Genomic DNA, 14,920 nt, shown 5'->3' on the forward strand with positions numbered 1-14,920 from the left:
GAACGTACTGTTCGTTTTATGCATTGAGTTTGAATATCGTGGATGCCTGATTGCCGTTTACGATTTAGATTGATTATAAAGCGACGAGTTCGACTTGAAAATGTTTCATCAAGGAAAAATCCCACGGAGTTACGTCTACTAGTAGCTGCCCTACTGTACAATTTTCGCCTTATTCTTTGAATTTTTTCTCATTCCGTTACTTCCGAAATTTCATATTTGACTTATTTGGTGTGAAGAACAAAAGGCTTACCTACGAAATATACAAGGGGGTTGGAATGTTTGTCCGAAACATGGATTTCCTGTCCATTTTATAAATATGATATATTAAGCACTATTCTTGAGTTAGGTGTTGTTATTTCATCCTCAAGGCGTTCTGTTCAATTTTTGAAACATTCATAGTGGAGAAACTAAGGAACTAATATCTTGTCGATGGCCGGAAACATGCAGATCTATATAGCACAGCATATAATTGTGAAACACACTCGAAACCTAGTAATTATCTTTCCTCCATGAAAAACATTATCTGGGTCCAGATGAGGAATCCATGCAAATTGCCATGGATAATTTTGGGGCATATATTATGCACTTGCCGTCATTTATTGTTTCTAGGTAAACTAAGGCATTTCCAACACGTCATTGGGTACTAGCTACGCAGTTCAAGAAATGAAGAAGTTCTTTTGCTGGTTCTAATAATTAAAGTAATTGCTAGCGGCTCTTATTTCACTGTAGATGCAGCTGAACCGGGTTAACGATATCTATAGAAGATATTCCTTCATTGCTTCCTGACACATTTGTTGTAATGGTCAGGCAGAAAATCTTCTTCGTACATTGAGAAACACCATTGGTTTCATGTCTAACACGTTACTGATGAAATAGACTTCATCAAAATTACTTAAGGGCAAGACTATCTGTTCAAATACGAGATGGAAATAGTCTACAGGAGCTGCATACTATCGCGGAGACGATATACAGCCGTCCTCAGGGACCATGTTGAAGGATGTCTGAAAATCTCTCATGTGAAATTTAGAAACAAATGATTTAAATCGCGCGTTTGATGTACTGATCAGCTGCTACTGAATAAAAGAGTTAACCTACTTAAAGTTTTATTACTAGTCGTAATGTTAATAAACGCGTTTTGGTTATTAAATGTTGTCTTTTTTAATGGAGAAAAGGAGTGGCATAAACTAAACTTATGGAGAGGAAGGGTGAGTTACAGTAACCCAGACTTTTGTTTAGGGTGTAGTTCTCGTGATGTCGGTGTTGAGTTTGGTCAAACTCGGCTGTTCGCCATTCCGAGGAATCAAGTGACTAACCTGGGTACTCAAGAGGAATATTAGTTCAGACTTATCTTTATCCTAAAATTACAGTGGATTTTGTAGGAGCGTTCAGAACCGTATGTGTGAAAGAAGCCAGTAAGAAGAGGAAAAGTGAGGCAATCAATCTACGAGGTTACGTAAGTAGTCAGAAACAAATATTTCCAATTTGTGGCAAAGCAAATTCAACAGTCACAACTAGAAGTGCTAGTACGAGATTTCGAATCTTTTACACAGTTCACCTCATTTTTGTGAGTATTACATCACTAATTTCCCTCTTTTGAAGGATCAACGAAATCGATTTTAGTGTGCTTTATTGGTCTTTATAGGGGTTGGAAGGTTTTTAATTGCTTTCGACATTATAATCTCATTCTTTTATTCGTTTATTTCTGCTTCTCATTGCCTCAATATGTTAATGACGTTTGCATCCCTATCTTGTAATTCTTTGTCATAAGTAGTTAACTATAAACAAACACACTAATTTCGCAGGAATTGTATTCACTCAGCGTCAACACAAATGTTCTCATGATATCCTTTAGGACTACTAGAACTCATGGCACTCGAAACGCATCAACTCTGACATAATACTTAAGCGAACATCAAAAAGATAGACAAAATGGATTATATATCGAAATATAAATTACAAGAAAAATAAGACGTTACTTAACTTACCTTAAAGAGAAGTATCTAAGTTCTTTATTGGTCTCGCAATCAATTATAAGTAGTCAGTGGTTCCAAGTATGAGTGATATAATCAAGGATGCATGCACTCAATAAGAATATCAATGGGATTTGTAAATGTAGGTAGGAAACATATTAACGATTTATTTTGACGACAGCTGATAAATGAGAACGAGAAGTGGATGTGTGTATTTGTCAGCAACAGTAGGTGTGTCTTGCCATGTGAGTGCGAAACTGGATGAAAGGTCACGGTCAAATGTTTTTTCTACGAAAAATGTAGTCAGTATTGAAAAGTGTACGAGAGATGTGAATTCATCAAAAAATGAGATGAATAACAAAAAGCCAATTGTCAGTATAGAGTTGTGGAGATTATTAAGTTTTTGATTGAGATCATGAACCGATTGATGTTTGACCACTATTGAAAACCAGGAAGCACTTAACATCTGTTTCGTCTTATTGTGGGGCTTAGCGGTGTACATCCATGATCCTGCCCACGGTATTCGAATTCAGGGCCTTCAGTCTCGCACGCGAAGTCTTAACCTCTAGACCACTGAACAGTCCAACATTCAGTAATGTTGATATCTAACCTCAACCAATCCACGAAATTGCGCAATGATCTTCCATTGCACTGAGGTAGATAGCGTTCGCGCGCGAGCTTAAAAGTCCTGGGTTCGAATCCTACGAGCAGGATCGTGGATGCACACTGCTGAGGAGTGCCACAACAGGACGAAACAGTCGTTCAGTGTTTTCAGGTTTTCAATGTTGGTTTAACATCTATCAGTTCATGATCTGGATCAAAAAAGATAACTACAATATAAGTTTGTGGTAACTACCTACACGAACTACAAGCTTAAATTAAAATCTATAAACTTTGTGGGAAATATGAAAATATCAGGTAGAATGAAAACCATGTGTATTATATGTCGCAAAATTTGATACAGAATAATATGAAACTCCGAATTTATTCAATCTCTGTAAAGATAATATGATGAAACCTTCTTACCAAATGATCACGAAGGTACTCGTTCGGGTTGTGCACGACTGTCAAAAGAATATGTTCTGATCATTTGTGAAATACAATTGTGATAATTGTTTTAATCGGTCAACAGTATTGTACTTCTAGCTTTGGAAACAGTTTGAATTTCGTTGGACAATGTGAGTTTTAGTTGGGGGCACAGTAGATTACTGATTAGTGTAACATTAGGTCATTTTGTCAAGAACTTTCAGAGGTGTATTTTAGCAATCGAATTTTCGGTTTGGGTAATACGTGTTGGTATTTAGCGTGGTATGTCTTTAAATATATTTAATAGCTGTTTGGAATATTTCGATTTGAATGTTCAACTGGTATTTTGTGCTTGTTGTTGTTTGGAGCTGCTGTAGAATCTCTGTGAAGCATTTTGATCAGATGGTGTTCATTAAATCTTAAATTATCAAGGCAGTGTTTTGTAATTATATTAGGACTTCGGGTTTTAAAAAACCCAGGTAATAGTCTTTTTAATTAAACATATGCCCAAAAATTGTCAATTTCTCAGAAATTACGGATGGCACCTGAGGATATTTAGTATGAGGCTTTTTGTGAGCTATATGTTGATCTACTGAAAGCTGAACACATTCATGAATATTTTTGACTGACGATGCTACACATGAGTTTTGGACTTTCTGTGTTACCTGAAGTACATTTGCTACGAAGTAGCGCTAACTGTATTTATGATTGTCCTGTTAATTTATGATATGTTTATAGTGAACCTTAGAGTTCGTTTTATAGGTAATTACTAACAGATTTTCTTATCGTTTACAAATTTCAATCGAATGTTCATAACACGTCGTTTTTATCCGTTTGTCATCTACTAGCGGCGTTGGTTGTTTCTTATCAAATTATAATTAGGTAGGGGTCCCTATTTTTGCGAACATTTGTTTTTCTTAGAAATCAACATGACTTATTAAACTCGTGCTTTCAAGTATTTACAAAAATTTCATATTATCACAAAAGCTCGAAAAGGACTTCCAAATATCGATTACTTTCAAATGTTTGTTTTGCAGGGGTTTGTAAGCTCTCGCTATATCTAGCTTTAATCACTTAAATAACTGGAGACAAGCTAAATTAATACTGAGAGGCTTGTGAACTGTCAGTCTACCCAAAATATGAGTTTTTTGTGTAGGTTTGTCTAAAAGTAAGGCTTGATTCCAGAAATGTGGATGTATGATCCTGTTTATTTAGTATCTTAGCATTTGTGCAAAGTGAACTTAATAATCGGAGAATCATGAGTATTACTTAAGATTTATTAGCTTTTTATTATTGTGAAGTTTAACTTATTGCGTATATAAAACGGTTGCATTACTATTCAAGTTTTTTGAAAGATCTTAATTGATAAGTAAGGTCTATATTTTTGTCAAAAATATACTGATGTGGTTTACCAACATGTCAGATAAGAACCAAAAATGCATGTATTGTTTGAAAGTATAGGTTATTTAACTCAATAATGACGTGTCGGCACCGTTTTACTTTATCGTTATTTATTGAGAATGGTCATTGCTTTCTTTAGTGAAGTGTCTACGCAGAATATATCCTTGTACATTAATCATATATGTTCATGCTGAATTTGAGAATATCGTTCGCATACAGAGCAATATGTTTGCCAGATGTTTTGAAAAGCCATGCGACAAAAATCTTATCCATAACATGATCAAACGTAGTTTGTTTCGAAATGACAAAATCTCTTTTCGCCCACAATATATCTTCTAGTGTTTAGAAAATTTACATCGTGGAGATGATTTCGAATTTCACGAACGTCTCACTAATTTTGTAGGCTTGCTAAATAAACACGTTAAGTCACTATGGTTGCTATTATATAAACTGCTCTGTGAACTGTCAATATAAAATCTTATTTTGAGTAGGTGTAAAATACACTTTAGCTATTTCGGTCACAATGCAAATGTTGTCGTCCTAAGTATATTCAGTTATTCATAGAAAATGGTTGTTTTCACGAACAATGTGGTTTTTCACTTAAAACTCTCTTGATGCTTGCATGGTTGTTCGAGAACTCACAGTCCAGTTTTTATTTTATTCTACTTTAAACTTTTCAAAGGTGTATCCTCGATTGTTACAAAGACGCTTCATTCAGATGAGCATCACTTAGTATTTACAGTGTTGCCTTGTCAGCAGAATCTATACATTGTTTTTGTTTTCATTCAGATCTGATAAACATGTTGTGATTTTTAAAATGAACATCCAGTGGATTTTTGTGTGAATAATATTTATTTATTGGTGTACTTTACTGTTATTTATTTCGAGCAAATATGTTTACCATTTATTATTATTACTAAAGTGTTTTAAGTAATTTATTGTTTGGTGAATTAATTTATACTCCTTTTATTTTAATTCTAATTGGATAATTGTTTTTACAGAAGTTAGGGAATAGTTATAAGACAATAGAAATTGCCTTTAGCTTAGTTGACCAAATGAAAATCAATACTTTCATACTGATGGTTCGAAACATTTTTCTCGCCAAAAAAATCAGGCATATCTGTCAGTCTATGTTTACAATCTAGTGACTGAATGCTTTAAGTCTGACTTTTATGGATATCTTTGAGAAGATGTAGTTGCAACATTAATCAAACATTCATAAAATTCGAGGTGTTCAGTTTTGTAAGTACAAAAGTCTTTTTAAAGTATATTCTTATACCATATTATCTATGTTTGTTGTTAAGGTAATATTGGTATCAGTTCTTCCGAATTTATGCATTTCGTCCGGTTACTGACCCTTTGTTGGGCTGATATGTGTTGTAACGATGCGGCATTATGAACCATGATTGTTCATGAAATTTTAAATGTACAGCTGACTTCGATAAAAGAAACTCACCTTTCGTTTTTTCATTTTTTCAGCTTTTAAATCCAATGTGATTACACATTTAACAAGATTCTTGGAAGATGAACAATTTTGTAGAAAGTGTTCCTTCCAAGTTCGTGAATAACAATGATGGTAGCATTCATATTTCGCCAAATTTAACTTTACTTCGTAAGTCCAAGACACTTATGTCGAATGAGAATACATCAGCTTTTGTGGAAAAATGGCAGAACAAAACCACTACTAATAGACAAGATAAGGGAGCAAGACGCCTTGCCTTGTTTATCGAACATTTTAAAAGACGTGCAAAATCTGCAGATCCATCAAATGAAGCAGTCTTTTATAATGGTATCGGACCGAAAAACAATTTAGTCCCAAATACAAATGTACTACACAATAAGCAACAATATACTGAAAACTCATGTCACTTTAACACAAATATGTATAGAACAAACTGGAAAACTAATAGTCACAATTATCCAATTCAAGTAACATCAACTACTGTCCCTGCAACTAATTCTTATTTATCTTCAGGAATGTCTATCTCGGCTTATGAAACAACCAATCTGGTAAATTCACAATATATAGGGCCACACCCTTATAATAGACCTAGATCAGCATCATTTCATCCTTCAAGTCAAATATTAACTCATCATAATCCATACTTTTGCCAAAATAATTCAACGTCATCTTCTAATGAAGAGAATTGTAATCAAATTTCGCCATATACATATTATCTAGCTGATAATCCATTTTATGTGGAGCCTAATCAACAAAATAAGATTAACAATATAATAATGTATGATTCCATTTATGACTATCCGCCTAGTCTATCACCTTATCCTTGTCCTACATTCATACCATCTGAAGATATTACACCGACTAATGAAAATGTGAATCCTTTCCTATCGAATACAAAATCAAGAATTCGTCCAACTTCGGTAGACTTTTATCATTTGCGTAAAATGCATAAAGGTATGAAACAACTTTTCTCATTCAATGGAAGGAAAGAAAATATTAATGAACAATCTTTCTGTAATACTAGACAACTTGAAGAAAATCAAGCAAGACATTCTCCGTTTACTGAATATAAACAATTAATATCGCCTGTTGCCACTGTTAATGATAGACTAGATCATACATCACTAAATGATTCATCGAACAGAAACGTAAAGAGAACAATACTAAGGTCTTTCAGTTGTAATCCTAGATCCAATTGTGATCATAGACGAAAAGTTAAACCACAGACAATAAAGTCACAAAGCGTTACTGAAAATACGCTAGATAACTACGGTAAGAGGATAGAACTAAATAAAAACTTTAGTCGGAGTAAAGATGAACAAAATCGGTTACACGTTGTCAACTATTCTGAGAATGGACCTGTTAACTACATCACAATATATGGTATAGAGGATAGAAAACCACTTCAAATAAATTCAAAGTTTAGTATTATAAAATCATCATCTATTTGTCAAGTAAGTCATTTTCCATGATATTAACCAATGTCACAACTATTTTTATGTAGAAATCCTTTTTTAAAAATTTAAGCTTTCATCTTAATCTTGATAGATTTCGGTCATGAATGTTTGAGGATATGTTTATTTATAAAATCACGCTCTAGAAAGAGAATTTAATAAAAAAATTCAGTTGGTAATTTTTTAATTACCTAAATTTTAGGAATATATATTTATATCATTATTAGAAAGGTTTCAAAGTATTCTGTTTTTGATAATCTTAACTGAACTTTTACCAGTTTTTGTTGGCTATTAAATGATTCATTGTGTCTATATGAGATAAACTGTCACCGTCGTATACTTATTATTTATGTTTAACAGTTTGTATATTTACTGTATTCATTTTGTTATAGAATTTCACACATTATATGTTTGTTATTTCAAATGTTTACTAACTGATTATTATGTTCTAACATAAAATATTTGTTTAAGATATTGAAATAATACAAAGTAATCAGGAAAACGCTAGTGTCATTTAATTAGGAGATACTTGAGATCATCTAAATAATAGACAAAGTTTTTTTTCATTTGAAATATTCATTGAATAGTCGGTTCTTTTAAGTATAAATTTTGTTATTCAGGTATTATGAACAGAATAAATGTTCCGGTATCATTTTAAAAGTAAGTATATTAAGAAACATTGATATTTTCGATTCAATATTAGTTAGCCTTTAAATATAATGTAAATTATCTCGCGAAAACTCATTATGTTATTCTTAAAAGATTTATTATTTTTAAACAAAAAAAATTATGGGTTTTTGTACATTTATAAATTATTTTACAAATGTTAACTGAACTTATTAACTGACATGTCATATAGTTTGCTGTTTGAATGCGCTAAATGTTTATTGTTCCAAAGAAATATCTTGTGATCAAGAAAGCATTAATTTAATTAGTGAATTACTAACTTAGCGAATATGACTTAATTAACACTGACAAACTATAGATAACTACAACGTAGATGTTCACATGTAAAATACACTTTAACATGTCAACAGTCTTATTAGTTTGCAGCATATTAAGTGCGTGATATTTAAATTAAATAATTTTGAACAGCTGTTTATTATACTGATAATTTCTTTTTGAGCCAAACAGATGATTTGATTAGTATATATATATAGACTTAACAGTTGGATGAATATGATTGATTATAGAGATATATTTCAATTGTATAGGAATTTTAATTCTTCTAACAGACTCTCAAGTTGAGGTCCCTTCTTTCCCAATTCGATTCAGGTAACTTTTACGAAAGAATTGTAATTCAAAGCCTGGTACGTAAATTTATGTTTACCTACCGAACCGAATTAATTTGCTTGTAAATTTGACGTAAATGGCAAATGAATTTCGGTTTTCTTAGGCCTTTTTGAGAAAAACTTAAACCTAATACTTGTGAATATATCCAGAATACATTCTTCATAGTTCATCAAGTCATAGTCCTCTCTAGCAGACAATTAGTCACATAGTCAATCATCATAAAATCTGTTTGACCAAATATCAGAAACTGTCTTATCAATAATGATCTTTTAGCAGTAGCTATAAAAAATCTAAAAACAACTTTTCTCTGCTCAGGTATTCACCGATGTAACTTTTTTTTCTGCCTACTGTACACTGTGCTTACTGGTTATTGTTGACTGAGTTTCGCTCAAAAAACGACATGCGTTGCATTTTTTAAAACTACGACACAAATTAATTGTACTCCGTCTATGTGTTCGCAACAGTTTATTTCCTTGTGGTATACTGTTTCATTTTGAACTTGGATAATGGTTAAATATGTGTTGTGTAATATTTGAATAATGGGGTTAGTTATGTGAAAATTTGAATTTGTTTTGGTTTTCAGCAAATATTTTTATATTCTCGAATGTGAATGCTGACTTGTCAATCCTGCAACTGTAAAATTATCATGTATATTAAGTAGTTAGAAGTGATTAGCAAGAAAACCTTGATCTAGGTTTCATGCTAGCTAAAACTCATCAGTAAGGCGTTACTATTGTTTTGAGGGAATCGATGCTCCCTAAAGGATTTACAGTTATCTCACATATCTTCACAGTCTGAGACGTTATCACAGGATCGGCAGTGGGGCCTGCTGATATTTATTTTGATAATTTTAATACTTATGAATCTAGTTAAACTCGTGTTGTCTTAAATTATTGAATAAACTGTAAGAGAATTCCAGGAGAAACGTTTTTGAAAAGTTACTAAACTAATGTACTGTCTGTATAGTCATTTCGGTTGGTTACTTCGTTGATGTGCTCTCTATCTATTTGTTGAAGATCTTTGTTGGTGGAAAAATATTCACTGATGTTTATGTTATTTCTGAGTACGGCTTTAATAGTTCAGATATTTGGGCCGAAGTTATCTTCAACGTTCACAGTGTTGTACCAAGCACTTCCGATTATTTTTGTTCACTTTTGATGTGTGAATACTGTACATCAAAGTAAACTTTTAAAACATTTTATTCCAATCCTTAACGCTTACTATATTTGTTTTTCACCCAGCCTGTCGGGCTATGCTACACTGGACATGTCCATAACAGACAGTTGTGGATAATTTAAACTTTGTTCAGTTTCTTATATCTTTAGTTGCAATGGGTTTCTAATAAAAAAGTGTGTTTGAGGTATTAGTAGAACAACTGACTTTTGTTCTCTTACCCACTAAGTCATTTATTTCTCAGTTTTATATTTTAGCAATTTAACTTGTAGAATAGTTGTTTGTAGTAATTTTATGCTTGACTATTTAGTAGGCTAGTATTTTTTTCATCCCTATGTATATGACAGTCCTCTGTTTAAGGAGTCTGTCAGGTCTCAGTAAGGTCTTTTTTCTAAGATAACATTTTATTTCTTTTTGTCACTGAATTGTGGATTTTATTTAATCATCCCACGTACTTTCATATTGTCATAAAGCTGTCCGTAATATTGAGTAACCTACATTTTCATATTTTGTTTTAAGTTTATAACAGAAAAAGTCAGTCTGTTCAGATATATTTCTCTTTGAAATTTAATAGACCGAAAAATTATTCACAGAATTTCAGTGGCTAACCATTTTGATCAATCAGTCATCACTTTGTTTTTGTAGTGTGCGTAGCTTTTATCCTTCAGTGAATTGAAATAATAGCTTAATGTTAAAAGACTCTCTTAGGTTATGCGATTTGTATTTGTGTTCAAGTTTTAGATTACAGTTAACTTACCTAATCAGCGTAATATTTATCTTTCCTAAAAACCAATCTTTTGAAACACAAAAACGGCTTGTCCTTGCATTGTCTAGTACAGAAATTTATATCCGAAAGGATTGCAAAACTTAGATCAGTAGAACCCAATATAAAGATACAAAAGCCAGTTAGATAATTTAAATATGGACTTCTCTCGATCACTAATCATTTGATATATTAGTATTCAGTTGCTTTTGCCTACATTTCCCCTTCAACAGTATCTCTTATTTAGATGAATATGAGCGAACTTGACTCATTTTTATGTAGGTATTTTTAAGGTGTGATAGCTTTTCTACCATCAGCAATGTTTCAGTGGCCAAGTACAAATCCAAATCTCACCACTTTTATTTGATGGAAGACTGAGTGAAATAAATTTCACTTTAATAGTTTCGTAGTAAGGTGTCGCTACTACATTTTTAGACAAATCTTAGTTAAGAGTTTATATCATGTATTACCTAATTAACGTGAGGATCTGAACTTTTACTCTCCCTCAATCTCACCAAGATAATCATTTAAGTTCAGAATATTTTTGTAGAAGAAAATGTAGGTGATAATTGGAACATGCATCATTAATATTAAACTGATTTCATTAATATAAAAAGTCATTCATACGACAGTGGTTATATATTATTAACATTTATCGTTTTGTCAACAGGGTCTTTTTTTCTAGTGTAGTAGCATACGACGATAATAAATGTGTTTGCATTTTTTAGTAACAAAAAGTTACTGATTTTAGTTTTTGTCTGAAAGGTTTTTAATTATATATATATGGTCTGAGGCCCAATACTATGCTTTCTTTACTTGATTGGTTGATTGTTTTGCATGATTGATGTTAATGAGTTTCAGATGTAAATCATCAGTCAATAATCAAAAAATGTATGCAATTGCAGTACACAGATTATTCAGTAGGCTTTAAATTGTTATAATTTCTAACTTTGTTTATTCAATTTTCGGTAGACGTTCACGATAAACAGAATGAACTATTTAGTAATATGACCGGTTTGTTTCTTCATCGTGTACAATAAACTAAAGATAGTTTTCGTAATGGACTAGTTTCAGCTAAAATATCATTGAAACCTACAGTGTACTAGATAGACATTTTGTCCTAGACTCCTTGGTTATTCCCATTTATGGAATTGTATTTAATTGAAATTGGTTTGCAATGGAAAATGTTTTGAAATTAGATTAATATTCACGTGCTACCCAACTTAATAATTATTTAATTAGTTCGTTTTAATCCATTACAAATTTATTAATAATAATAATAATAGCTCAATTCAATCCTATAAATATTGCTGCAGTAAAGAATTCTCAATACTAATTGTACAATACTGCAATAAGATTTTGTCTAACATACAATCGAGTTGTTATTATTCAAATACATTTATACCTCAATCCTATTGGGGGTTGATCAAAATCCTAAGGGGTTAATGGTTGTATCCAAATTCGATACTGAGCATAGCACGTTCAAATGCTTCGTAGAGCTAGAGTTCTCTCGACATTAGAGAGGCTCCTTGTTGTTGTTAGCTAAGAGGCATGAAACTAACGTTTAAATTTTCATGTCAAACCATACAGATCATTGGAAAATTATCTTATATTTTTTGTGATGTTTCTCCTATACAGACATTGAAATTTTTTATAATTGCTACGGCTAATAAATTTTCTTTTGAAAGTACATTTTTTTCGATACAAAAGACAACGTTTTTATTTATTTATTTTACTTTTCTATTATATTCATGCATATTTAGTTGGATTGAATAATTGTATGAGGTTTCGGACCAATAATGATATTCTTCTGTTATAGATAAATGTACATTTGATCTAGTAAACAGATGGCAAAATAATGTGATCTTTTTTCGTTGAAAATTATTATTATGAGTAATCATTTTTCTTTATAACACGACTCTGTTTTTGAATAATAGTTGTAATACAATATGTAAACTTTAACAGTTTTCAGTTTGCTTATATAAAATTGCTAACAGAAAGGAAAATAGTTCTTGTTACATTACGCCGGTAACAAACAAACAAACAAACAAATATTTATTGCCATAATACTGTATCAAACATTTATGTTTATATGTTATTATAAGTAACTTTACACTTGTATAGTTTTTTTTAATGTATTTTAAAGCTTTTAAGTCATTTATAACTACTTGTATGGAGCAGTAAACAAATTATTTTTTAAAATTTACCGCCATATATCAATGAACGAAAAGTTGTCTTGGCTAAAATTCATTTATATATCTTGGAAGAAAAGGTCAAGTTTCTAATAATAATATATGAGTATCTGTATGTTAGTATCCTTATTGAAAGATTGACATTTCTGACTGGCTTTCTTTATTTTGACCTCTAAGATTGATTTTTCAACCTAAGTTTTCTCTCGACTTCATATTATTGAAGAACATATCAATGAATTCCATTTATTTTTCAATGAATACAAAACAGAACAACCATCAATAAATATTTGTGACTCGTAACTATTTCACAGAAAACCAGAATTTCAAGATAATTTAGAAACGAAATTATATTTGTAAAAAGTATCAGGGATTAATAATTAAGCGGTAGTAATGCCTATTTCAAGTATTCTAAGGAAGTTATAAAAAGCAAATAAAGTCAAGAACAATCCTGTCCTACCCAACTGTCTAACCATATTATGGTATTGAACTTAGTTTATTTAGTGAATATGAGTCATTTAACGTGAAATATGTGAACAATGTAGTGGTTCATATCATTCATGCGCTTTTATGTGATTTGCATCAAAATCCAATAATCAGGGTTATCAGTCATTCTGGTTGTGATAAAACTGAGTGGATAAAAATAAATTGACCATATTGTGGTAGGTATTAATTGGTAACAAAATAAATGTCATTGCTTGTGTGATGTTATTCTTAGTCAAAATTAGTCGAAGGAGAATCCAGTAATAACTTTAAAACTAAAAGGTAAACCAAAAATGTAGTTCGTTGTTCGTTGTTAATGGTGATTAATATATAAATGAATAAAAGAATTAAATATAATTGTACTGTTAACTATTAACTTACAGTTGCCTAGGTACAGCCAAATGCACACTTCTATCTGTGCAGAATGTTCAAACTACCTCGTACATATAGAGCCTAGGCTTTCTGTAATTTTTTGTGACTTAACTATTAGGCAAATAGTTGGAACATTTCAATTTCAATTTGTGATTTGTTTTTTTAGTGATAATTTGTACGCTCTTGGATCATTCGGATGAGGATATAAAATCATACAGACATTAGAATTCCCTAATATATGAATATTTACAGGGTATTATTTATTATAAGAAAGAATAGAATTTCTATGGCTAAATGTTTGAACACATTCACTTGTCGGAGTATTGAAGCTTAAAAAAGTCAACAAATAAACTTGAATGCGAAAAAAACTAAGATAACTGAGACGAACAAAATTGATATTTGCTGAAAATGTTTGCTGTATAACTTAAACATTAGGTGTATTACTGCTAGTTATGTAACTGATGTGTATATGTTTACTTTCATTAAGTCTCATTTTGAACATTATCTGTTTGTTGTTTGGTGTCACATTTTGATCAAACTACTTTTTAAAGTTGAAAAGAGAATCCTATAGACAAAGAATAGTTTTCTATATTTGAATTGGCTTTCCCTATGGACCATTATCAATTTTAGAACCATTGATCATGATCAGGGAGCACTGAATAGCTGTTTTATGATGGTGTAAAAATTCTCATCATTGTATAAAGACAGCGACCCTTAAGTCTCATGATTAACACTTCACCTTTAAACTACTGATATGGAATTCAGTGTTGCGGATTCTCAACTTCAACCATTTCGCTATATTGCACATAATCAACTGACGAAACTTTATATACACTCGTGTTTGTTTGAACGGTTAAAATATAATTAGTTTCAACTGAAGATGTTAACTGGTGGATGTTACCAATTTCCTGATCCGAATGTAACGTCTTCACTGTGAGGCTCGAGTGTGATGGATTCGAACTTCACCAGGGTAGTGATTATACACTAACGAGAAATTTTAAACTGGCACAATGTGCTTATCCAGTACTCTAGTTTTTTTACTTAGTTTTCCCAGTTGATATCAATCCATGAAGAAACAAATTTTCGCCTAAGCTAATTACTTCAAACTCTTCAAGTAAATAATTTTAGAAAGTCAATTTTGGTTCTGAGACAAACATTTTATGGATATATTAATAACATTAAGGTAACTTGGAAATCAGCAAACACTGTAAAACATGAAAATACTCATAGATACATTTGACTCATTGATATTCTTTGTGAACAATATCTTAGTGAATCTGTTGAAGTATTTTTCCACCAGTATGATAGTCATTGCCATTGCAGATAAATTTAGA

At 31.5% G+C, this 14,920-nt stretch overlaps 1 protein-coding gene across 1 annotated transcript in view; it reads left to right on the top strand.

Moving 5' to 3' along the window:
• Nucleotides 1-3,178: 3,178 nt before the first annotated feature.
• Nucleotides 3,179-14,920, top strand: part of MS3_00003806 (uncharacterized protein) — a 93,544-nt gene continuing 81,802 nt past the window's right edge. Inside the window, exons 1-2 of the mRNA XM_012942140.3 lie at nt 3,179-3,278; nt 5,877-7,313. Of these exons, the coding sequence (XP_012797594.3) occupies nt 5,922-7,313 (1,392 nt within the window). The 5' untranslated portion in view covers nt 3,179-3,278; nt 5,877-5,921. The remainder of the gene's footprint in view (nt 3,279-5,876; nt 7,314-14,920) is intronic.

This window comes from Schistosoma haematobium, chromosome ZW (assembly GCF_000699445.3).
Source record: "Schistosoma haematobium chromosome ZW, whole genome shotgun sequence".
Classification (NCBI taxonomy): Eukaryota; Metazoa; Platyhelminthes; class Trematoda; order Strigeidida; family Schistosomatidae; genus Schistosoma; species Schistosoma haematobium.